A 24,768-nucleotide genomic window follows, 5' to 3' on the forward strand; every position below is an offset into this window, starting at 1 on the left:
TATACAATTTTCTAAAGATTTAAAAGAAATTTTTGAGCTTTCCGGAAGTTTTAGGAAGTATTCTGAAGTTTTTCTAATTTTTCTGAAGCTGTGCAAATATCTCTAAGGATCAGCGAACTTACCTGAAGTTCTGTAAATGTCTTTCAAAATCCAAGAGCCACAGTAAAATTCTGAACATTTATTTAAACATCTGCTAATTTTTCAGTAGATTTACGATCTATCCTCTGAACTTTTCTGAAGATCCTAAAATTTATTTCAAGTTCTGTAAAGTTTTCTGAGGTACTGTATTTCTGCTCTAAAGATCTACGAACTGCCCTGAAGTTCCATAAATTTCACAGTAGATCTCCGAACTTTTCTAAAGTTCTTTAAATTTCTTTGTGGATTCTTGATCTAAAGATCGACGAACTTTCCCGAAAATCTGTGAGTTTTGCTGAAGTTTTGCATTTTTTTCTAAAAACGTACGAACTTTCTGACGTTCTACAGACTTCTCTTAAGCAGTGTTGGAAAAGTTCGCGATATTTCACGAAGTTCACCAAGGGAAAAGTTCGCGAGTCATAGGGAACTTTGATGAACTTTTCCATCACTGCTCTTAAGGTCTACGGACTTCTTTTAAGGTCTACGGACTTCTTTTAAGGTCTACGGACTTCTTTTAAGGTCTACGGACTTCTCTGAAGTTCTTTAGATCTATCTATTTCCGACTTCCATGGAGTTCTGCAAAATATTGTACTTTTGTACATCCCTGCGATTTGTTTTTGGAATTGAGGTGCTTTTCTGACATTTAACGAATTTTTCTGAAGATCTCACATTTGTGTGAAACTGTGAAACTTTCTATCAAATTCCTGCAAATATCTTTAAAGTTCTGTAAAGTTGTCTTAAGCTCCGTAGCTCTATTCCCAAGATCTACAAATAAAAACTTGAGGCTCAATAAATTTCTCAGTCAGTGTTCACTCGGCTGTCGACAAAAGCAGACCACTCTCGATGTGTGCTACGCGATCGTCTGTTTTCTCGGCAGCAACCATTGTGTGGTCCTCCTCATTGTTCTTCATCAGCAGTTCTTTCGGTCGATGCGTCGTCGACTTTGGAAAGCAGCCGTTTCGTGATGAGTGTGTGAGTGCTGACCACGTTTTGCGTCCATTGCTGCAATGGACGCGCTCTGACCCTCGTTGGCGTACAACAATTTGCCATACAATGAAACTACTGGAATCCGTTCTGATGGAGGAGGCTTTTTGGATAGCGGAAGATAAAGTGTTTATTGTGTTGTACCTTTTGACTATATATTTAAGATGTATTGTATAGTGACCAAGAATCCTCGGCTCTGTAAAGTTAATTCGGTTGAGCCTTATCAAATAAATTAATAAACAAAAAAAAAAAAAAAATTCTCAGTAGATCTGCAAACTTCTCTGATGTTTTGTAAATTCCTCTCGGGTTACCCTGAAGATTTGAAAATTTCGTTGAGGATTACCCCAAGTTGTCAACATTTATCTGAAAATATTTGAGCTTCTTTGAAGTTTTAAATGTCTCTCTCAAGATCTAAAAATTTTCCTGAAATCGTGTAAATATTTTTTATTTTAACCGTCGAACTTCCCTGAAGTTATGCAATTTTTAATAAAGAGCCATTAACATTTCTGAGATTCTTGTGATTTTTTTCAGAAATCCTGTAATTGTTTTCAAAGTTCTGTAACTTTGTTCTGAAGATCTACGAACTTTTCTGATGTTGAATAATGTTTCGAGGATCTCCAAACTTCTGTGAAATACGTTATATTTCACTGTAGATTCTTGGACTTGTCTGAAGTTATGCAAATTTCCCTGAAGATTTGCTAAATTTCGCTTATAGTTTGACAAATTGATTTGAACTTATTTTTGCTTGCTTGAAGTTTTGAAAATTTCTTTGAACATTTATCTGAAGATCTACGACCTCTCTTGTGATGTTGTTTTTATGAATTTCTGTTAATTACTTTTAATTTGTTTGTAGTTCTGTTCTCAAGATCTACGAGCTACCCTGAAGCTCAACAAATTTTTCAGTAGATCTCCGACCCTAACCGAAGCTAAAAAAAAAATCTATGTAGGCTCTCAGACCTGCTGTCTGGCATGCTTATTCTTATACAATACATGCTTCGTATGCTTCCTTTTGCCAGTCTTTCTTTTTCGGCTGTTTCCTTTTTACGACGATTTTGATCCTCCACATACAAATCAGCGAAGAGCGAGCGTGACAAGGCTCTCTGAATGAACTTGTCTTGTTCGCACACGTTGTCTTAGATGTCAGATGCTTGTCAAATCCAGTGTCCTTAAGAAACGTTTCGAGAAACTGAACGAAAAACTTCTTTTGAATTACGAATGAAGTGATAATTGGAAAATTCCCTGAGTGGAACCAAAATTCCCTGAATATTCCAGGTTTTTCCAGAAAAAATAAAATTCCCTGTAACTTCCCGTTTTTCCAGGTTTTTCCAGGTAGTAGACACCCTGTAACAGCACACAGCAAAAAAAAAATTTTGATGTCACGTCAAAGTGGATGCACTACAATCATGTCGAAAATATGATGTAATATTACTTGCTAAAAAGGACAAAATTATCATTAATACAATGCATGAACTGACATTACGCTGCTTTTACTGCATTTGTTTATTTATGTGGTCATAAAAATTACATGAAATTTGCGACATGATTGTAGTGCATCCACTTTGATGTGATATCAAAATTATTTTTTTGCTGTGCAGCAATTAATGAAAGCTATTTTTTATACGAAGTTGAGGTTAGGGAAAGAGAGGCTCTCAAAAGTTATGTATGAATTCAGCTATGTATAGATGAAAATTACTGGGATAAAATGAAAACGCATACAAATAGTTTTACATGGACATGAATGATAAATAAAAGAACCCTTCTATGTCTTACTGATGACTTGTTTTCCTAATTCTTGGAATGACGTTGAAAGGTAAAAAAAAATATTACTATGCTTTGTTTTTAGGTCATACATTCTATGAAAATAAAAGACACCATGCTTAAACCATGGGCAATTATTGACCAGTTGGAAAACATTTTATATGCTCACTGTGATTGTGTTGCTGGGTTCAGCGAGACGTGCTCCCACATCAGTGCAGTTCTATATTATTTGGCAAATCTTCATGCGGAGTCTGTCGATCGGAGGGTAAGAAGTAGTTTTAAGTTTTGCTTACAATGTATCTTATCAAATGATTTCATAGGTGACTGTAACAGATGTACCAGCATACTTGAAGCAACCACCAAAACGGATCCGGGAGGATTTATATAAAAGAGTTGAGGATGTTGTTTACGGCAACAAAACTAAAAGGTGGTACGATTCACCCTCTGTTCGTTCTCAAGAAGATGTTCAAGAGTTACTGATGGATCTGCAGTCTGATGGTTCAAACCTGCTAGTTCTTAATTCTGTATGTTGCACTCAGTGTGTGTCACATTGGGTTCCCGATGAAATAATCATCAACAAGAATATCCTCCTGCAAAACAATTTTGATATAGGATATGAAACAAAATCTTTGCAGGAACTTCGGGATATAGCGAATACTAAGGTATTTCATATAACCACAGAAAATGTTAACTGCGTCGAAAGGCTAACACGTTCTCAGTACAAAGCAAATTTATGGCACTGGGTGCGAATCGGTCGTATTACGGCCTCGATCCTGAAGACTGTGGTTTGTGCTTCAAATGAGGTTCCTCCACCAAAACTAAGCACGCTCAAATCAATCTGCCATCCATACTTGCACCAATTTGATACGCCAGCGACATCATACGGACGAAGAAACGAACATGCAGCGCGACAGAAGCTTACAAGGCTGTGGAATAGCGATCATGAGAATGGAAACATTATGGTTTGCGGAGTGTTTCTTAGCACTGAATACCCATTTCTCGCTGCATCACCGGACGCAATTTGGGTCATGTAGTTGTTGTGGTACATTTTCTGTTGAAATTTAATGTCCATTTCGACTAAGCAGCAAATCCCATTTAGACAGTCAACTGTCAATACAAGATTTGGCAAAAAAACCAAATTCTTTCATAAAGATTCAGAATGATGTGATTGAACTTGTTCCGGGACATGAGTATTATTATCAAGTTCAAGCACAAATACACCTCTCAAAGGTAGATTTTGGTATTTTTATGATTTGGAGTAAATCTGATTCAGCAATTATTAAAGTTCTCAAAAACGACGATGTTTGGAACAAATGCATGGAAAGAGCTCGCCTTTATTTTTACAAAATTGTAATGCCTGAACTTTTCGGTAACTACTACACAAATAAATCTAGTAACAATAATCTAACATTGTAAAAAATTGCTTATAAAAAGGCATTCATTTTGATCAAAGTTGCAAATACAGGGCGGACTCGATTATCCGGAGTCTTGAAAAAAAATTCACTCCGGATAATCAAACCATAAAAAAAAATTTTTTTTGGTCTTATGTGGTCTCATTTAATGTTTTAGTGGTTCCATTGAACGCTTTTGAAGGATTATGGAATCAGACCACTGGTTTTGTAGATATGGCCGGAACAAGTTCCGGCGTTTATGAGCCATGAGGTTAAATTTGACTTGAAAGGAACAAAACCCATTAAGCGACACATCAAATTAAATCAAAATTTGATATCAAGGTCAATGGTGGCAAAAATTAAGTACCTTGGACCATATTGGCCACTTCCGGGCAAGTTCCAGGTGCCCCGGGAAAGTGACCAGAATCGAACTTGGACAATAACCTATCATGAGGCACATTAAAATCTCGAGATCCTGACCAGATAGAAAATTACTGGCTTCGGCAAAGTTGTTCTAGAGATCATAATCTTTTCGCTGGTGGAGAGTAATTCAGAATTTTCTCTCTACGTAGCGCTAGAATACATGTGAAATTATCGCATGTGATATATCTCGAGATCATGACCAGATAGAAAATTACTGTCGACGACAAAGTTGTTGAGAAGGTGAAGGCCTTTTCGTTGGTGGACAGTAGTTCAGTGTTTTCTCACTTCGCGGCACTAGTATACATGTAAAATTCTCGCATATATAAAATATTTCTAGATAATTACCATATAAAAAGTTACTGTCTTCGGCAAAGTTTTTCAGGAAGTCCAGATCTTTTCGTTGGTGGAGTAGTTCAGAAAATTCTCACTACGTGGCGCTAGTATATACATGCAATTTTCGCATATACAATAGCTCGAGATCCTGAGCAGATAGAAGTTACTGTTCTCGGCAAACTTGTTCAGGGTGTCAAGTAGTTTTGGCTGGTGGACAGTAGTTCAGAATTTTCTCACTACACGGCGCTAGTATAAACTTGAAATTCTCATATAAAATATCTCGAGATCCTGACCAGATAGAAAGTTACTGTCTTAGGCAAAGCTGTTCAGGAGATCATAGCTTTTTTGCTGATTAACAGTAGTTCAAAATCTTCTCACTAAGTAGTGCTCGTATACATGTTAAGTTTTCGCATGTGATACATCACTAGATAACGAAATAAAGAATAAATGTCTTTGGCAAAGTTTTTCAGGAAATCAAGATCTTTTCGTTGGTGGACAGTTGTGCAGAATTTTCTCCCTACTCGGTGCTAGTATACACATGGAATTCTCGCATATACAATAGCTCGAAATCCTTAGTCGATAGAATGTTACTGTTTTCGGCAAACTTGTTCAGGGGGTCAAGATTTTTTGGCTGGTGGACAGTAGCCTAGAAATTTTGCACCACATGGCGCTAGTAAACGTGTACAATTATCGCGTATGCTAAGCTCGAGATTCTGAACAGGTAGAAAATTACTGTCTTCGAAAAAGTTGTTCATAAGGTCAATGCCTATTGCTTGGTGCACAATAGTTCAGAATTTTCACACTACGTGGCGCTAGTATACACGCGAAATTCTCGCATGTAAAATATCTCGAGATTTTGATCAGATAGATTTCTCTAGTGGACAGTAATTCAAAATTTTCTCACTACGTAGCGCTAGAATACACGTGAAATTCTCGCATGTGGTTTGTTTCGAGATCCTGGCCAGATAGAAAGTTACTGTCTGCAACAAAGTTATTCAGGAGGTCAAGGTCTTTTGGTTGGTGAACAATAGTTTAGAATTTTCTCATAAACTCTAGGCTTTAAACTCCTGAACAACTTTGTTCAAGACAGTAACTTTCTATTTGGTCAAGAACGTTAGGTATTTTATATGCGAGAATTTCACATGTATACTAGCATCATGAAGTGAGAAAATTCTGAACTACTGTCCACCAGCCAAAAGACCTTGACCTCCTGAACAACTTCCTATCTGATCAGGATCTCGAGATATACATATGCGAGAAGTGTACCTGTATACTAACGTCACGTGGTGAGAAAATTATTAACTACAGTTTACCAGCCAAAAAGTCTTGACCCCCTAAACAACTTTGCCGAAGACAGCAACTTTCTAGCTGATCAAGATCTCGAGCTATTGAATATGGGAGAAAGGCACGTATATACTAGCACCGCATAGTGAGAAAATTCTAAACTATAGGGTGACAAAAAGATCTTGACTTTCTGAAAAACTTTGCCGAATACATTTACTTTCTATCTGGTCAGGATCTAGAGATATTTTATATGCAAGAGTTTCACATCTATAGTAGCAAAGTGAGAAAACTCTGAACTACTTTCCACCTGTGAAAAAGCCTTGACATCCTGAACAACTATGCCGAAGACAATACCTTTCTATTTGGTTGGGATCTCGAGATATTTTATATGAGAATTTCACGTGTATACTAGCGTCGCGTAGTGAGCAATTTCTGAACTATTGAGCACCAAGCAATAGGCTTTGACCTCCTGAAAAACTTTGTGAAAGACAGTAACTTTTTATCTGGTCAGGATCTCGAGATATATCACATGCGAGAATTTCACATGTATACTAACGCTACGTAGTGAGAAAATTCTGAACTACTGTCCACCAGCGACAAGGCTATGATCTCCTGAACAACTTTGTCAGAGACAGTAACTTTCTATCTTGCCAGAATCTTGATATATTCCATGTTGTAATCAATTAAGTCAAATCCCACGTAGTATGGTCACAGTTTTCGCGATTTCCATTTACATTTTCCCTATTATCCGCATTTTTTTGTTTAATCAAAGTTTAGCTTGTTTAGATTAAAACAAGTTTTTTAAGGAATACTCGCTGGTTTCAGATCGATTGGTAACTCAGCAACAAAATGGCAATGGAAAACTCATGTGTGTTGTACAAAGTACAACAGCGCGAGTAACGGAGGGTTAAAGGCCCTTTGGTACATTTTTTTTTACGGATCTTCAAAAATTTTGTTCGGTTGCCATTCCCCCCCCCCCCTGAAACGTGACGTAATTAGTGAACGGACCATCATGAGATTCAGTTTTTGTATGTTGTTGTGGCACATGATATGTTTGATTCCTTTCAGGTCAAAGTTAATCCAAAACCCTTTAACGCCGGATTAACAAAGGCACACAAACACTTAAATATATTTAGTCATTTCCCGATCTTGTCAGACTGAGTCGAACGATGTATGTTACTCGTCCTCGGATCGAAAGTCGGTTTTCCAAGCGGTTTATGAAAAATAATTTGCAAGATAGGTAAAAAAATATGACTCCGGATAATCGAGCCATTTTCTCCGGATAATCGAGCCCCGGATAATCGAGCCTCCGGTTAATCGAGCCTCCGGATAATCGAGTCCGGCCTGTATAATGGTTCTAAAGACGACAAAATAAAAAAATAATTTTCATATTTTTTGTTATACTACCTATAATCCCATATCAGTCCCATATGGAAAAAGTAGGCATTGCGAAAATGGCAGTTGAAGCTAAGAAGTGCAACTTCCATGTAAATATTTAAAAAAAATCATAGTAAATTAATCGATAATTTTGCCAAGTTAAAATCAGTTGCAATGAAGCCTGTCATGGTTTACCCCTCGTGTCATGATGCTGCATGTACGATAGAAATCGGTCACCTGGTGGATATGGGAATAGGGCATAAGTTGCTACTTATTGCTCATACAATGAATTTTTAAACTACTGTGAGGATCGTAGTTGACAGGTATTTTTTTTCTCAATCATCGTCTCAGTGAATGATCTGTCAAATTGCAATAAAACAACCATATCCCATCATTCCGCAGGTAATTATTAAAACATTTTGACTCGAGAATTATCATAAAATTAAGGTATCCTGTATTTTGTATCAGGTCTATTGATTATTTGTACCACCATGTCTGATATCTTGCTGCAAGTTTCGCAGAAGTTTATGGATACTTTTTCCTCGATCTATCCAAAGCTAAGCTTGCAATCATCTATCGGAAGCATAAGTCAACCATTTCCAAATAGATTTTCACGTATCAACAGACGGTTTTTTCCCGAAAGGAATACGAACGCGACGTGAAAAAAAAAATTGGTGCAAATAAGTGGACATGGCTGGTTTAATTGTATCGCTGCAAACCGACTCTGTATCAGGACGAAGCAAAGTGGTTGTTTGAAGACACGTTCCGGATCGCCATTTCTGTATCATCAATTTGTCGAATCCTTCGCCAGGAAGGGCTTAGCTGGAAAACACTCGAGAGACGAGCTATTCAAATGCGTAGCGAGTCCGGTTTGCCTCAGAAATGAGTGAAATCAAATGGGATTATCAAAATTTAATCTTCCTGGATGAAGTTAGTTTTGATAATAGGTCAATGCTTAGATCTAAAGGATACGGGGTAAGAGGTGAACGTTTGATTTGTAGGGGTGGGTTTGTCAGAAAACCCAGAATGTCACTGTTATGCTTCATTGGACAAGAAGGGTTAACTGAAGCATTCTCGACAGAAGGGACTTTTTTTCATCGTGGTACCCTGCATTGACGTTGTGAGTCACGGTAAATTTCTGACAAATTTGCCTCAATCGCGGCAGCTCTTTGGCTGTGAAAAGCTTCACCAAGTGCGCTGGAGGTCCTTCGTTCACCAGGCTTTCGTGGAGACAAGGGTATGAAGCAAAAATGGCATTTGCCCACATCATCCATGCAACATCCACTGCTTGCCAATGACCCCGTACGTTTGACGTAACTTTTCAGCTAATAGCCCAACGGATCTGTTGGACGTAGCACCAGCTCTATCCCGTTTCTCGGGTTCTAAAAGCGTGTCCTTCACCACCTTATGGACTGCCTTGTTATTTACGGAAAGAGAGTACACGTGCAAGAGAAGAAGAATCTCTTTGTTCTTCCAGTTTTGCAAAATTGTTGCTGTGATTTTGTCAACGGTATGTGACCTGTGACAAGATTTGTCGGTAAATAATGCGAAACGACTGAAATCTTTTTCATTCGGTTGCATTGTTGTGCACCATGACGGCTGGGCAACACCATTTCCATTGCAGTCGAAGACGATCTCACGGGGGGACAACAACCAACAGTTTTTCACAAACTCCGCGGGAGAGTCTCCTGAAACTCTCCAGGCAATTATCTACGGCCCATACAAATTAAAAAAAAAATGTTTATAAACAATTGTCTAGGCAGGGGGAGGTCAAGAATCCCAAAAAACTCAACTGTCTACGTAGTTAATGAACAGTCCCAAAGTAGCGTTCTTTATTTCTGGAGAATTTTTGTGGACTCCTTAAAGTTTTCTCTTGAAAAATTCCAAATGCATTTTGGTAAGAACTCGGCTGGATTAACGTTTCACGGTGTTTTTTTATTTGTATGTGTTTTTTTTCCTTTGATTTGTTTTCCGTCGATCTTGTTTTCCGTGTTGAGCACCAATGCTACCGACGCTAGGGAGGCAATTCCCACACCTATCGACCCATCAACTCATGGCTTACGGCTTTACTTCCCTTCAGAAGGATGGCGATGTTGCTTTTGCTTGCTAATACAACCTTTCATTATACTGTATTGTAATAATTTCGGAAAATTGGTTCACTGAACTGTGGTAAAGCGAAGAGAAAATTAAGAAAAGAAGTGGTCCATTTAGTATGACGAAACAGCGATTAAATGAATTGAACAAGTTGTGAGACCAACACTGAAGCTCATGACAAATCCGTCCCATAGCACAAATCAGCAAGCCGGGAAAAACGCGTCTAAAGTTTGCTTTTCACCATTGCTAATGGGACAACCCGCTATTTTTCCAGACTTTTTCAGAACAAGATGTAGAGTTCATCAAGTATTATGAAAATATGGGTTATTAGATATCATTTGAAAACTTCTTTTTTGACAAAAACGCAGTCGGTACCACTTGCGATGAGTAACAGAACACTACGTACGTAAAGCACATTCGGGAAACATCAAAAGAACTCGACTACGATGCAATACATTGTTCTACCAAAAACAGTTAACGGAACATTAAAATCTAAAAGTGCATTAAGCTGCAATGACATTGGTGCGGACAGGCTTATTACTCCCATACTATTGGTTATGAGCTGGATGTTGCCCAAAGTTGCGTTGTCTCATCACTCTTTCAGGCACATAGAAGTAGATTTGGCGAAGTAACCCGGGGGAGTCAATTTCTCTCGATAAGCAGCGAATACAGCAGACTTCCACGGTTACAATTACATTCAAGTGACAGCTGTTCTCGTATGAAGGTAAGCTAGATGCATCACGTCAAAGTAGATAACGGAGCACGTAACGAATAAACATCCTTTTTACTCACTCAAACCATGCTATCAATCAGGCTTGAGCCAAAATTAGAAATAGAAAGGCTGGCCAAGAAATAATAGAACCAGAAATTTCAAGTTTTTTTAGTTTGTCTAGTAAAATGCATTGGTCAACTTCATCAAACGCAGCTTTGAGATCAGTGCAAACAGTATTGACTTGTCCTTCAGAATACATGATGCGAATACAGGGCGACAGGAATTCATTCCGTGCTGAGCCGTGGAGATTTAGTTTATACAAGGGCTAAAAAGTGCCTCATTGATGATGATCTCAAACACTTTGGAACAGCAGCGTAATGAGGTAATCCCTCTGAAGTTCTGTACATTCCTTCTGTCGTCTCTTTTATGCACTGGTAACATGTAGGAGAATTTCCATACTTCAGGAAACTTGCTCTCCTGGATCGAAAAATTTGATAGCATCGCCAAAGGACGATTAGGACGGTGATACCGTCTCGAATGAACTAAATTCTCCTCTACCAGGGGAACAGTTTAAAGAGACGTTAATAAACTTAGCGACAGCTTTAGAACGGGAAAAACACTCGAGCGGATGGTTAATCGTCGTCTGTCAACTGAGCTGGAGAGGCAAGGACGGATCCACCCACAGCAACACGCATTCCGATGCGGCTATGGATCGGAGACGTTCTTTTCTGAGCTCGATCATTTATTGGACAAGGCCTCGTCGGAAGATTTGCATGTAGATGTAGTCTCCCTCGATTTGTCCTAGGCATATGATATGACATGGAAGCTTCCTATCTTGACTTCCCTCAAGAAGTGGGACTTCCAAGGATGTATGTTTAGCTACGTAGAAAACTTTCTACAGAACCGTTACACCGTCTCACCGTCTCATTGCGATGAACTCAGTGTTTGAACGCATTCCTACACGGTAACCAGCGTAAACACATTAATGAGTAAAAAAATAAACATTTTTTATATTTATATGCAGCTGTCAAAAAATGTGTAAATTTGGAGATCTTAAAATGTGTAAAAAAAATACACATTTTAAGAATGAAGTACCAGTCAAAAAATGTGTATTTTTATACTCATTAATGGGTAAAAAAAAACTTCAAACTTTGCTGTATCCTGCGTAAACAGGACGCCATTTGTATATATTTCCTGTTTAACGGAAAATGAAGGAACTATGTTCCAAGCTGGACAGTGCAACGATGGACATACTAGACGGTAGGTGATTAATACTATTTTCATAATTAAGTTTTGGAAAAAAAAAATCATTCAATGTCCGGTGTGTCGCTTGCTTGCTTCATACTGATTTTTGTTTTTTTCCTTGATTTGTTTTTCTGTGCTGAGCACCAATGCTACTGACGACAGGAAGGCAGCTCCCACACCTGGATCCTTCCCGTTCGATCCATCAACTCATGAACCGGGGACCAATGGTTTTACTTCCCTTCCGAAGGAAGGCGTGATTCTCGGCGTGATCAGAGATGTTATGCCTCAGAACATCCCAGCGGTGCCGACTGGGATTGAACCCAGGCCTGCTGGGGTAAGAGGTAATCACGCTTATCTCTACACCACCACTACTGATTTTTTGATGGCATTCCTTTTTTTTAATAAAATATTATTTTATTCGAGCAATCTTTATTTTATCATTGACACAAATAAGAAAAGTCCGAAGTTAATAAAAAACCATGCGCACCCATTATATTTAAGTTCTAGAAATGATTACTTATTACACATTTCGCTGTAAAAACCGTTCTTGAAAAATGTGTAAAAAATACACTTCTATTGACGTTTGCTGGGTTTACACATAAATGTGTAAACGTAGTTTACACATTTTAAGAGTAGGCCCCTTTTTTCACGAAATGTGTGAAATTTTACACATTAATGTGTTAACGCTGGTTACCGTGTAAGGAAGTATACATTATTGTGTACGCCGATGATATTACCCTTATCGTGTTAGGTAAATACGGTAGGGTGGTTAGGCATAAAATGCAGGATACAGTGCAGTCTGTCGTTAACTGGGCAGATACACAGCAACAAAAAACGTAATATCGATCAATGTAATTCAAGTTGATGTATGAAATAATGATGTAATAGCAAAAAGCAGATACACTGGAGTCGCTTTTTACGCGGTTTTTTTTTACACGGTTTTTTTTTACGCGGTTTTTTTTTACGCGGATTTCGGAATTTACGCGGTTTTTTTTTACGCGGATTCCGGAATTTACGCGGTTTTTTTTTACGCGGATTTTGGTTTTTTTTTACGCGGATTCCAGACGCGGTATATCGCTTTTTACGCGTTTTTTTCTTACACGGTCTTTTTTTACTCGGTTTTTTTTTACGCGGATTTCGAAATTTACGCGGTTTTTTTTTACGCGGAATCCGGAATTTACGCGGTTTTTTTTACGCGGTTTTTTTTTACGCGGGACGTATCACCCGCGTAAAAAGCGACTCCAGTGTACAATATTACATCAATGGATGTAATTTTGTTCGCAAAATCGATGTACATCGTACACCGTTATATTACACAACCGATGGATTGACCTGGTTGCAGCAGTTTGGATGTAATATTCAACAACTTTTTTTCTGTGTAGTGTAGGGTTTGTGATTTCCCCCGAGAAAGTTTGCACGTCTGCTTTGGTCATCATCACAGACCGAGTCTGCTATTTGTTAGTATCGGTGAGCATGCGGTGAGATGAAACTGCTTGCTGTGACTATTGATAGCAAACTCCGATTTGTTAAGCACGCCAAGTTGCTGAAGGATAACGTCAACAACAAGTTGAATATCCTTCGGACCCTAAATGGTCGCTTCTCTGAAGCCTCTGAAGCACATTGACCAAGGTTGCTAGGGCTCTGCTTGTCCCTAGCATCCTTTATGGAGCGGAATTGTGGAGCAGGGGTGGTGTCTCCCTGCTCAAGATTCTGGAACCTCAGTACAATGAGGCGTACAGAATTTGTAGTGGAGCGCTGAGGTTTTCACCAATAGCTTCCCTATTGGTGGAGAATGGAAAGGTACCTTTGGTGAATGTTGTCACCGAAGATCTGGCTACTAAGGCGCTGAGGTTGTTAGAAAGGGATCCCATCCTCAATGACAGGCCCACGGTGGCTAGGGCAAGAAAATGGTGGAGCGATTTGACGGGAGTAGATTTTCCCACGTTAGCTCAACGAGTTAGGCTGTGGCAACGGGCATGGGATGCTACTGCCCCGAAAGTTGATTGGAGGGTTAAAGCTATGTGCGGGGCAGGGGCCAGCTCTGGTGTGGCGAAAGCTGCATTCAGGGAGGTTGCTGCCTCATACGAGGGAAGGCCCATGCTATATACGGACGGTTCTTTGATCGACGAGGAAGTTGGAAGGAAATTCTCGAGATCAGAAAGTTCTGACTCCGATTGAGGATTGGTCATACACGGCTCACTCATGGACCTCGTTTTAGCGGCAGTGTGGCCTACTGCCAGGGATGCGGTGCGGTTTTAGATGTAAATCATCTATTGGTGGAGTGCCCGGCTCGAGCACAATTGAGGGAAGAAATGGGTGTCGTTGGTTCAATCCGTGAGGTATTGTACAACGACAGGAGTACAGAACAAACTTGACTTATACGATAGCATAAGTAGGTTGAAGTGGCATTATAAAGAAAATGATTTGTATAGTCACCTCACTTCTTTTTGATAAGATGGTAGTCTTGATTGTCCTAAAGACAATGGTGTGAGAGGGTAAGCGATAACGGGGAGTTATTGATGCTCGAAATGGTTGCTTTGTGCCGTCTCGAATGAACTTAATTCTCCTCTACCAGGGGAACAGTTTAAAGAGACGTTAATAGACGGAAGCACAGCTTTAGGACAGTCACAGGAATTCTATCCGGAACAGCAGCAAACGAGGGTTTCAGTTTTTGAAGTGCCAATTCAGCAGTATACTCATTGATGTGGAACGGACGAAAACCGAATTCAGCTCTTGAAGTAATGCTTGTTGCTATCCCGACTTGGTTTGGTAGCAATTTAAGTTAGAGTTGACAAATAGCACTAAGCGAACCCCACCCGTATCAATATATTGACGAGAAGGTGAATTATTGACAATAATATTGATGATGTGATGATATGAACAAAAATATTGTCAATATTCAATGTATTGAAAATACGATTTTTGGTCAATAAAAGCAATCGTGTAGGGTCCACTTTAGCACTAGCGTTGCTACGGTATACTTCGTTGATTGGATACTAGTGACACCAGTGCCGGAACACAGCATGGCGCACTGTTCGGCACGTTAGGGCACACGTTGACAAGTAGAATACAACAAAATATAATATAAAATGACTTCACTGTTGAGCGTTGACGTTTTGTCAATCGTTGTCCAGGATAAAAGCTTTGCTAACCAAGGGGTTGGTCACTCCGCACACCAATCTCGGGTCATCTTTTTTGTCTGTGTGTCACAAGTGTGCCGCAAGTGTGCCGATTGAACCGTTCATAGAGCAAGCAGCGATTGTTTGTAAAATGCCCATCCCGGCAACGCGGTATTTCTGACACCTTGAATGTTTTGGTTTGAAATCGCAAGGATGAATCGGATTGAGGATGACGTGGGAAGTGGTGAGTGTGCGAAATGTAGGTGTTTTATGTTCATAGGATGATAAAAGTCCTGTGTTTAGGGTTTTATAATGCCCTTAAAAGCAGACCAGAAACCTAGTCTATCTGTGAAAAGCACCGGTCTATCAGCGGCCGGAATGAAATGGAACCGGTGGGGAATATTGTTGGAGACCGATTATAGAGGATGATGAATAGACTTTTGTAGTTTTTTTTTTGTGTGAGTTGCATCATTATTTGAATTATGGGTGCTAGTGAGGTCTGAATAACTACCTCTTTCTCTTGAGCTCACTCTAGAACCTACATGTCGTATTTAGATCTATAAGTGAACTGCTGGTTTGAGTTCCTCAGGTATATTCAATTAGAGGATGGTCCTGAACAGTCAAACAGCACGTGATGTTGTGAACAACTTCAATGACAGTTATCCAGCAGTGGTCCCATTTTATTTACAACAATCTAATGCCTACGAGATTGTGCCGAAGGTGTGTCGATGGATGTAACCAAGCTGTGCCGAATCTAATTTCGGCACAATGTGCTGAGTGACTTACGCCTTGTAGCTAACTCAAATGTAAAGAACAATAAGTTCGTGGATTTTGGTATGCCACATTTCGAAAAACTGTAAGTATTCTCTGCACCATAAATCCAATCAAACTAACAAAACTCAGTCCATCTAATCTGATTTGCAGCGAAAACCTCAGCGGCTTGTGGTTTCGTCAAGATGGCTGTAACGGGTTTCCTCGAACGAGGGTTGGTAAAATGCCAAGAAGATCTGGTTTGGAATCGGCGAGATCGTTGAGTTTGCCATTGGTGTAAACAGGTTGGTACAAACGAAAGTTTGAGAGTTTGCGACAGGTGTGTTTCAGGAATAGATTAAAGGGTTGCAAAAAATAATCTAACGAAACAGGGAAACACAGAGTTGTGGAAATGCGCTTAGTATTGTAGCCGTAGATGGACGCCATTAATAATCAAAGACCGATTTATGTAAAACCACGCATACACTTAACGAAAAAAACGTAGCCTCTGTAAGCCACACAACCAACACAATACCTATCAAATTTTCTAAATCCTCTTCATGTATAATTGTTAGAAATCCTTGAAAATGCTGAAATATATCACTGAAACGTCGGAGAAATGAAGAAATATAACGTTTTTGCTGCACTCAAAAGACTGAAAGAGCCGTAAAACCCTTTAATCAGGTTGGTACATGGTGTTCAAAAACAAACCGGTAGACACGGAACGTCAGTTAATGCACGTTCGCATATCCTCTGAACCGCGACTAGGCCGGCGCTGGTGGTGTAGTGGTAAGTGTGACAGCTTTCTCACCCCAATGGGTCTCGGTTCAATCCCAGCCGAGGTCGCTGGGGTTTTTCTGAGGCATAAAAATCTCTGGTCACGTTTCATTGCAGTTATTTTTTGCAAGTGGAGATGTTGCTGACATAGGTGCGCAAAACGTACAACAAGCCATAACGGAAGCGGGAAGGCCGGAAAAATATCCTGCATCATGCGATGGTCAAATTTACATTTGGGATGAAGGATAGGGCGGGACATTCTATGAGAGTCGAGCTACGTTTACAAGTTTGTTATTTATAATAATTGATAAATGTTCAATGTGTTTATTTACCATGGAGGATAAGTGAAGTAACTCAACTTATTGTTACTATTATTGTTATTGTAGGCAGGTCAAATGTCGCAGAGGATTGTAAAGCAGTTCGATAGTGTAGTCATGGCAGTCAAGCTTCTTCAGGGAGCACCTCTAGAAAAGAAAAATGTGTTTAATATTGAAAAATTAAACGAAGAAGAGTATTTGATTCTACCCCAGTCGCTACCATCAGATTCGTCGAGATCGTATATTTCGGTTAATGTCATAATGAAATCTTCCCTTATCTAGCGCGAGTTGTGTCTTTTGTTGAGGTGCTGTTCTCAGTGATTTTTACCGAAAATATCGTAATATTCTAACTTCAACCGGGACGAAATGAACGGAATTGAGGTTGGTTGTAATAAGATTTGATAATATTTTCATATTATCGGGTAGATTAAGTTTATTGAAGTCATACTAATGTTTCAACCAAAATCAAGAAAATAGCGTAAGGCTTAAAATATTTAGTCAGCAGGCTGCGTTGTATTGAAAGACTTTCATATACGGTTGTCCGGATAATTTTTGCATCACTGAGTGGGAAAAAAGGGTTCGGTCAGGTATTTTCAGGTATCTAAAGGGTGATACGGTCAAAATTTGGTCAATATCAACTTGACGTATTTCTTTCAATTTTGCATTTAAAAAACCTGAACACCCCTCATTTTGAAGGTGTGTGTGTGTAGAATGTTGCTCCTATTTTGATTTTGGAATTCATTCTTCAGTTGTCAAAATGCCGTCCAAGCAAGAAGAGCAGCGTATCAAAATTTTGCTCGCGCATCGCGAAAATCCGAGCTACTCGCACGCAAAGTTGGCAAAATCGCTAAAAGTTGCCAAATCAACCGTTACAAATGTAATTAAAGTGTTTGGGGAACGTTTGTCGACAGCCAGGAAGTCTGGATCGGGGGAAATCGAAAACCGGAAGCCGCTGAGACGACAAAGAGAGTTGCCGGTAGTTTCAAGCGAAACCCTAACCTCTCTCTCCGAGATGCCGCAAATAAGCTGGGTGTATCGTCTACAACCGTGCATCGAGTCAAAAAAACTTACAAGAAGGTAGTGACTCCAAATCGCGATGATAAACAAAATACGACGGCCAAAGCGCGATCCCGGAGGCTGTACACGACGATGCTGACGAAGTTTGACTGCGTGGTAATGGACGACGAAACCTACGTCAAAGCCGACTACAAGCAGCTTCCGAGACGGGAGTTTTATACGGCAAAAGGAAGGGGAAAGGTAGCAGATGTTTTCAAGCACATGAAACTGTCAAAGTTCGCAAAGAAATATTTGGTTTGGCAAGCCATCTGTACCTGTGGCTTGAAAAGCAGCATTTTCATAGCTTCCGGGACTGTCAACCAAGAAATTTACGTGAAAGAGTGTTTGAATAAACGTCTGCTGCCTTTCCTGAAGAAACACGGTTGTTTCGTATTGTTTTGGCTGGATTTGGCATCTTGCCATTACGGTAAAAAGGCCATGGAGTGGTACGCCGCCAACAACGTTCAGGTGGTTCCCAAGGACAAGAACCCTCCCAACACGCCAGAGCTCCGCCCAATTGAGAAATACTGGGCTATTGTCAAGCGGAACCTAAAGAAGACCAAAAAAACTGCTAAGGGCGAGCAGCAGTTCAAGGCAAACTGGCTTTCTGCGGCGAAGAAGGTGGACAAGGTGGCTGTACAAAATCTGATGGCAGCGGTCAAGCGTAAGGCCCGGCAATTCGGATTTGGAAAAGCGGAAGCCTAACTGAATATTTTTCCTGAATTTTATACTAATTGAACTTGAAAAAGAAATTTAATTTGATTTTTTAAATAAACGATTTCACCGATTTACACGCGTTTTCCCTTGACCAAATTTTGACCGTATCACCCTTTATTCAATAATCACGTAAGACTTGCGTGGTATAAATATGAGCGTTATTTGGATTATAGCTTTCCTAAAAGTGATAAAGCATTGCATTCGTTTGTTGCTATCTTATCGAAACCTCTTTTTCGAGGAACTGCCTAGAAAATACGTAAATGTATTACCCATTACTCATCGGAGCGTGTTGTTCACGTTGATTTACGATGATAATTCCACAAATTTTATGGAGCCATATCCTAAAACTAACGGCGCCGGTGGTGTAGTGGTAAGCGTGATTACCTCTCACCCCAGCAGGCCTGGGTTCAATCCCAGTCGGCGCCGCCGGGATGTTCTGAGGCATAACATCTCTGATCACGCCTTCCTTCGGATGGGAAGTAAAGCCGTTGGTCCCCGGTTCATGAGTTGATGGGTCGATAGGTAGAGTCCAGGTGTGGGAGCTGCCTTCCTGGCACGTCGGTAGCATTGGTGCTCAGCACGGAAAACAAGATCGACGGAAAAAAACAAAACCAAAAGGAAATATATTTTGTTTTAGTGGTGAAGAGAGAAGAGTGCCGTTGCCACAGGTCGAGAATGAGTTTTTGTGCGTGGGTGCGTGAGCAAATCGAATGGTGAGATTTTTTTTCTTTCGTGTGGGATGAGACGCGAATAGTGGGAGAGTGAATATTCATCAAGCACATACACAAACAGCACAGTGGAAACCGTTTGAACGGTTAGAATCAACAAAAACAATTCTCGCGTCACTTTTCAAATAGACCAATGTAACAAATGTAAACAAATCGAGTTCAGCGATACAAACTATTGCTCTTGTATCATTGAAGTGACAAAGGACCACGGCAACGAGAGGAATGATTTAATTTTCTGTTTTGTTTTGTTTCCGTTCCGGCGCTGATGACGTACGCTGCGTTTGAGTTTCTGCAAGTTCCGTAGATGAGCTACCCTACATAGTACACGCCTATATGGGCGCCCAAAATAGTATGCCGCAAGTAAGTATATCACCAAAACAACTCAAGATCAAAAAATAAAAACAAATGGCGCTGCAGAATATTGAGGTAACTTCTACAATGTACTGTAATTTGTACAATAATACTCATATTACTTTAAACAATCGTCACGTCGGTCATAGCTTGTTATGATTGCCTGAACATTGCGTGGAGCGCAAGTCGAAACATTGAACGTTGCGTGATAGTGGAATTGATTCAAGGCCTAAATACTTTTTCGTAGCCTTTTGTTTTCGGATTTGAAAGATCGTCGGTTGCAGTGGCTTGCTTGCTGAGCAGAGGAGCGCGGTCCCAGGTCCTTTCATATTGGGGGGTGTGTGGTGGGATCGCTTGTTTATCGTGTATTTTGCTAAACCTTTCGTTGTCAACAATCTCGCAAGAATGTGAAAAACTGGCCTAACCTCATAATCTTAATAAATTAATTCGAACAAATTTGAGTCTGAGTGTTCAAATGTACGTAGATCTAATAGTTTTCTAGATAAATTTCCTAGCTCAATCAAGCAGTTCGACCTAGTGTCCTTCCAATAATTTAGATGTAACTTATATACATTTCTAAATTCTGAGACTTCTAAGAATGTATCATATTTCGAACTTCATAAGATTATCTAAATTTTAAAAATTCCATAATTTGTTGCGATTTTGAATCTAATATTTTTTTAAAATTCTGGAACGTTTATGTTAAGTTAGCAGCAGCAGCAGCAGCAGCCATCATCCATCGCAGAGGAAAAAAGTTAATCGAACGCGAAATCAGTCGCACAGTTTTGGAAGTAGATGCAAGGACTGCACACAGTAAATTGGTGATAAAAGTCCGTGTGCCTGCACTGTTGCAATAGTATTTCCATTTATTAGTTTTATTATTGCCCCCCACACATCAAAAATCATTCCGCTCAGTGCCACTGTTGTTACGTTCGAATAAAAAAAAAAGTTGATGAAATTTTCGTCGAATCGTAGAACGAGTGTGCCAATGGTGTAATAAAAGCGAACCAGTGTTATCTATTCGCAATCGGTTCGAACGAAAGGAAAGTCTTCTTTTTTCCAAAAAAAAACCCCTTTGAACCATCTAGGTTTAAAAGATCATCGGTAGTAGAGGCTTATCCTTGTGTAAAGGGCACCACCGTGGAGTTTGAGTTTGAATAAATCACAGGTCCTATTATATTATTATATATTCAATGATAAATATTTAAAACAGGATCAAAACACAACTGGAAGAAGCAACGTAACATCATTTGATTTTCTCTAGAGTATGTTTAACGTTTATATGACGAACATATGGCTTGGTACGTGGTACATCTTTACTACGATGGAAGTGAATCGTATATTTTTTCTTCCTTTTCCGGCTTTGGTTCAAATAGCCAAATCTATTGATCTAGACTGAATACTTTCAGCCCATCGATAATAGAATAGTGTAGGATCCACATTGTAAAGAATCCCTATTTTCAACTATTCTACAGGCTGGAGTTGCTGTTTGAAACCTTTAGTTAATTTATATGTATAACAATTATTCACAAGCATTCTTCCAGGTGAATTCAAGAATAGTTTGATGATGATGAATGTTCCTAATATTATTACAGTTATGACCCGATCCTGTCAGTCTCTTCGCGCATCAGACTGTTATTTTTCAATAACTCCACATAATTATAATTTCATATCTTCCTCCTTCAAGATGGATGTTTAAGATACACATACTTTGCTAGCTGACAAAATGGGGTCATTGCTGTATAATTGTTCTCTTTTTTCAGCCTTCCAGTCTGAAGGATCTATTGATTAAAATTATTTAAGTTTTCTTCCAGCTTTTCGATAACAGAACATTATTAGATTTATACTGTAATGATTTACTCTTACAGCTTTCACCCTGGTTTTGTCTGTTATTTGATTTGTTTGAATTGGTTTTCAGCGCTTTGGTGTTGGCAGTCGCGGGCGGTCAATTTTGCTCATGCTCATGCTCTAAGTTTATTTTCAGCTTTTCGATAATGGAACGTCTTCAGATTTATATTATAATGATCCACCATTTTGTTTAGTAAATCCAAATCGAAGTATAATGCATGATAACACTGATTCATTTAAAACATGGTCGCATCACTTATCAAGGTGAATCCTGATCCAACGAACCCAACTTACTAACAAAATCTCCTTTCCTGTGTCTTTTGTTGGGGTGCAGAGGTAAACATGGCCCACAAACAACAAAGGTCACTCTAATATTCCTTCCCTACTCTCACCTGATTGCAAGGACGTGGCCGGTGCCGTTATTGATCTACAAAATATGGAGTCACTGAAACTTGTACAATGATAATGGACGGTCACTCCCAGCCCCATTCAGTTGATTCATTGTACAATTTCACTGATTCTGATCAATCACGGAGTAGCAACCATTGATATGTGCAGTCAGTCTAAGATAAGCTAAGCTAAGCTAATTGCATTTTGAAGTCTATGCAAATTTAGACGTTAAGCACGCAAAGGTTAAAACGTTTTCATTAACTTACGTTCTGGAGTTTCAATTCGGCGAATTTGTATGCATTTCGGCAGTATAAAATGCATAACTTCACTCGGGTCTAAAAGAAAATTTTAAACATATGTTTCAAAACCGTTAAAATGTATATATATTAATATGAATGCATACCGTTCAAATCAACACTATGCGTAGATAACATCTCTGTTTTTTGCTGCTGGGTCCAGCTTCACCGAGTTCGTCAACATCTCTTTTATCGGACATTTTTACAAAATTACGCAGAGCTAGTTAAACTACGCAGCTACGTGGGTTTGTGGTCATTCAAGTGAAATCGACGTGCAAAGTCATTGTTTACGTTTCGAGCTATATCCTTCTGACATGTTTTCCCTATATTGTAATATTCCAAGACAGGAGCACGACAGCTTATTCTCTCATTTTTTCGTTTTACTTTGCATTCTACTCTCTTCTTCGCTCAGTTCGAGCAATTCCACTCGTGAAAAGCAGAGAAGAGTAACTCACCAGCCCGACAGCAGCCAGTTCGTCCGACGGCATTCTTACTGGGTGAATACATGCGTCGCATTGAGAGGGCAATGCGATGAGACAAATAAAAAGGAATTTGAAACGCCCGAATTTGTTGAGAGCGTGCTTGTCGCGCGCAGAACGGTCTCTCTTTTGTTCAATTAATGTAGCACGTACACGTAATGTAGACAATCTCGATATCTAATCAATTTTCGGGATTAAAGCACATTCGGGGAAATGTATCCTATTTAACTTTTGATCTTTACCATTAAAAAAATCGCGTCAGATTTACGTGGTAGCTTTGTCCATCCCTAACTTCACGTAAGAACTAAGTGATTGTATGGTAAATTTATCCCCTCAGCATTGAATGAAGCGTACCATATTTTCACGTAAAACTTACGTTGATGGTTTTGACGGTATTTTCAGGAGCTAATTATGTACAGGTTGCAAATACAAAAATTTAAATAAGTATTTGCAGGACAATTGCAACGGATTGGGCTGGTTTCTGTCGTATCCCACGTTTAAAAGCAACCAAAAAATGTGCACACATAATCAATCCAAATTGTATCACACTTACGCAACCGAACATTCCGGAGCCGCAGTGAGCGTATGGCTGTGCTAACATTTGACTGTGTCGCTACTTTCATTAAAAAATTTAAATTCTTCATAATTATAATAAATACCTCGTTTATCTACAATATATTAAGAGTTTCACTACACTTTCTGTATCACTACAGTTTCATGTGAGAATTACCATGTAGTTCAATTATTTGACCATTTTGAGTTCAGCATTCATAAACCTATTTCAAATAATAAAACATATTACAGCATTAAAGAAAAGAAGCTGAATGTTTCAGGGGCTACGAGATTCATCACGGAGGAAGTGCATAATTTTTAGAGTGTAGGTAACTGTTAACTAACTGTGTGAAACTAGGGCTCATTGAGAATTTCTTTTGTATTTCTACTGCATAATTGGTCAACAAGACCTTCATCAAGGTTTTGGCCAATTTCGCCGCTACAAACTCACCGTCATCACATATGCATTTCACATAATCTCCCTCCGGGAAAAGAGGCAAAAACGAACCCACTCCCACCACGCCACAGTCATTACCGTTGTCACCAAAAGACAGGAAATCATCATCCTTACTTTGTTTTCCCCATCGCTCTCCTAACATAATTTCTTCTCGCGGCCCCCCATGGAAGCAGAAGAGCAAACACAAAGTGGCATTATCCCCATCACAGAATTTGTAGATTCTTTCTGCGCTTTCCGCCGCCCGTGATGCAATAAACTCGAAACGGAAGCGCGGATTTCTTATCTCTGCTTTGCGGGCGCGCGAGGAGCAAGCTTTCGCCTTTTGCCCGGCTCGTTCAGACACAAGACAGCAGTAATTAACTGCTTCAACGACGGATCTCCCGCCTCTCCCCCTACCTTTACCCATCACGGTCTGGCAATAATTAAAATCTGGTTGTAATTTAACGGTTTCATTCGCGCGCTCTTATCTCCTCCACGACCTCGGAAAAGCAGCTTTCCATAATTGAATTAGTTTTCACTCGCCTGCACGGAGATTGTCATCACGATCGTTGGCGACAAAGACAAAGGATTAGCATACGTACCTCGTCATCCACGGCACTGGTGAGACACTCCTGAACGGCAAGCATGTTTGCGGTCGTTAGGATGGATTGAATGTCCGCTCCGGTGTAGCTGTTGGATTTTTTGGCATAGTATGCGAGTTGAACATCGGCAGCCAGGTCTAACGAGCGACTTTGGTTTTTAAAGATCTGCAAGCGGGATTTCTGTGCCAAAAAAATTGGTAAATTTTAATCAGCTTCAAAGTCATTCCATCGTAGCACTAACCTCATCCGGAAGACTGCACTCTACCAATCGATCGATTCTTCCCGATCGCAGCAACGCTGGGTCAAGTAGTTCGGGTCTTGAGGTCGCTCCAATCACCGTCACCCCCTGAAGACCTTCCACACCGTCCAGCTCGGTGAGCAACTGATTTACCACCCGGTCCGTAACTCCAGTCGAGTCATGCCCTCGTCGTGGTGCTAAACTATCAAATTCGTCGAAGAACAACACACACGGTTTGGCACTTCTAGCTCGATCGAACAGATTCCGCACGTTCTCCTCACTCTGGCCGATGTACTTTGCCAACAGCTCTGGACCCTTGACGGATATCATCCGCAGATTCCACGTTTTCGCCAGCTTGGAAACTGCACAAAAATTT

General features: G+C 39.8%; 1 protein-coding gene and 2 pseudogenes across 1 annotated transcript in view; 1 reads left to right on the plus strand and 2 right to left on the minus strand.

Annotated features, from left to right (window-relative positions):
- Positions 1-24,768, minus strand: part of Pex1 (peroxin 1) — a 75,299-nt gene that overhangs the window by 36,942 nt on the left and 13,589 nt on the right. Inside the window, exons 8-9 of the mRNA XM_065219615.1 lie at positions 24,396-24,754; positions 24,155-24,334 (exon numbers count right to left, since the gene is read on the minus strand). Of these exons, the coding sequence (XP_065075687.1) occupies positions 24,155-24,334; positions 24,396-24,754 (539 nt within the window). The remainder of the gene's footprint in view (positions 1-24,154; positions 24,335-24,395; positions 24,755-24,768) is intronic.
- On the plus strand, positions 2,993-4,293 carry LOC135699350 (uncharacterized; annotated as a pseudogene).
- On the minus strand, positions 8,448-22,573 carry LOC135699351 (uncharacterized; annotated as a pseudogene).

The sequence above is a fragment of the Ochlerotatus camptorhynchus genome, unplaced genomic scaffold, assembly GCF_037179485.1.
Source record: "Ochlerotatus camptorhynchus isolate MF236.1 unplaced genomic scaffold, CSIRO-AGI_Acam_v1.1 ptg000107l, whole genome shotgun sequence".
NCBI lineage: Eukaryota > Metazoa > Arthropoda > Insecta > Diptera > Culicidae > Ochlerotatus > Ochlerotatus camptorhynchus.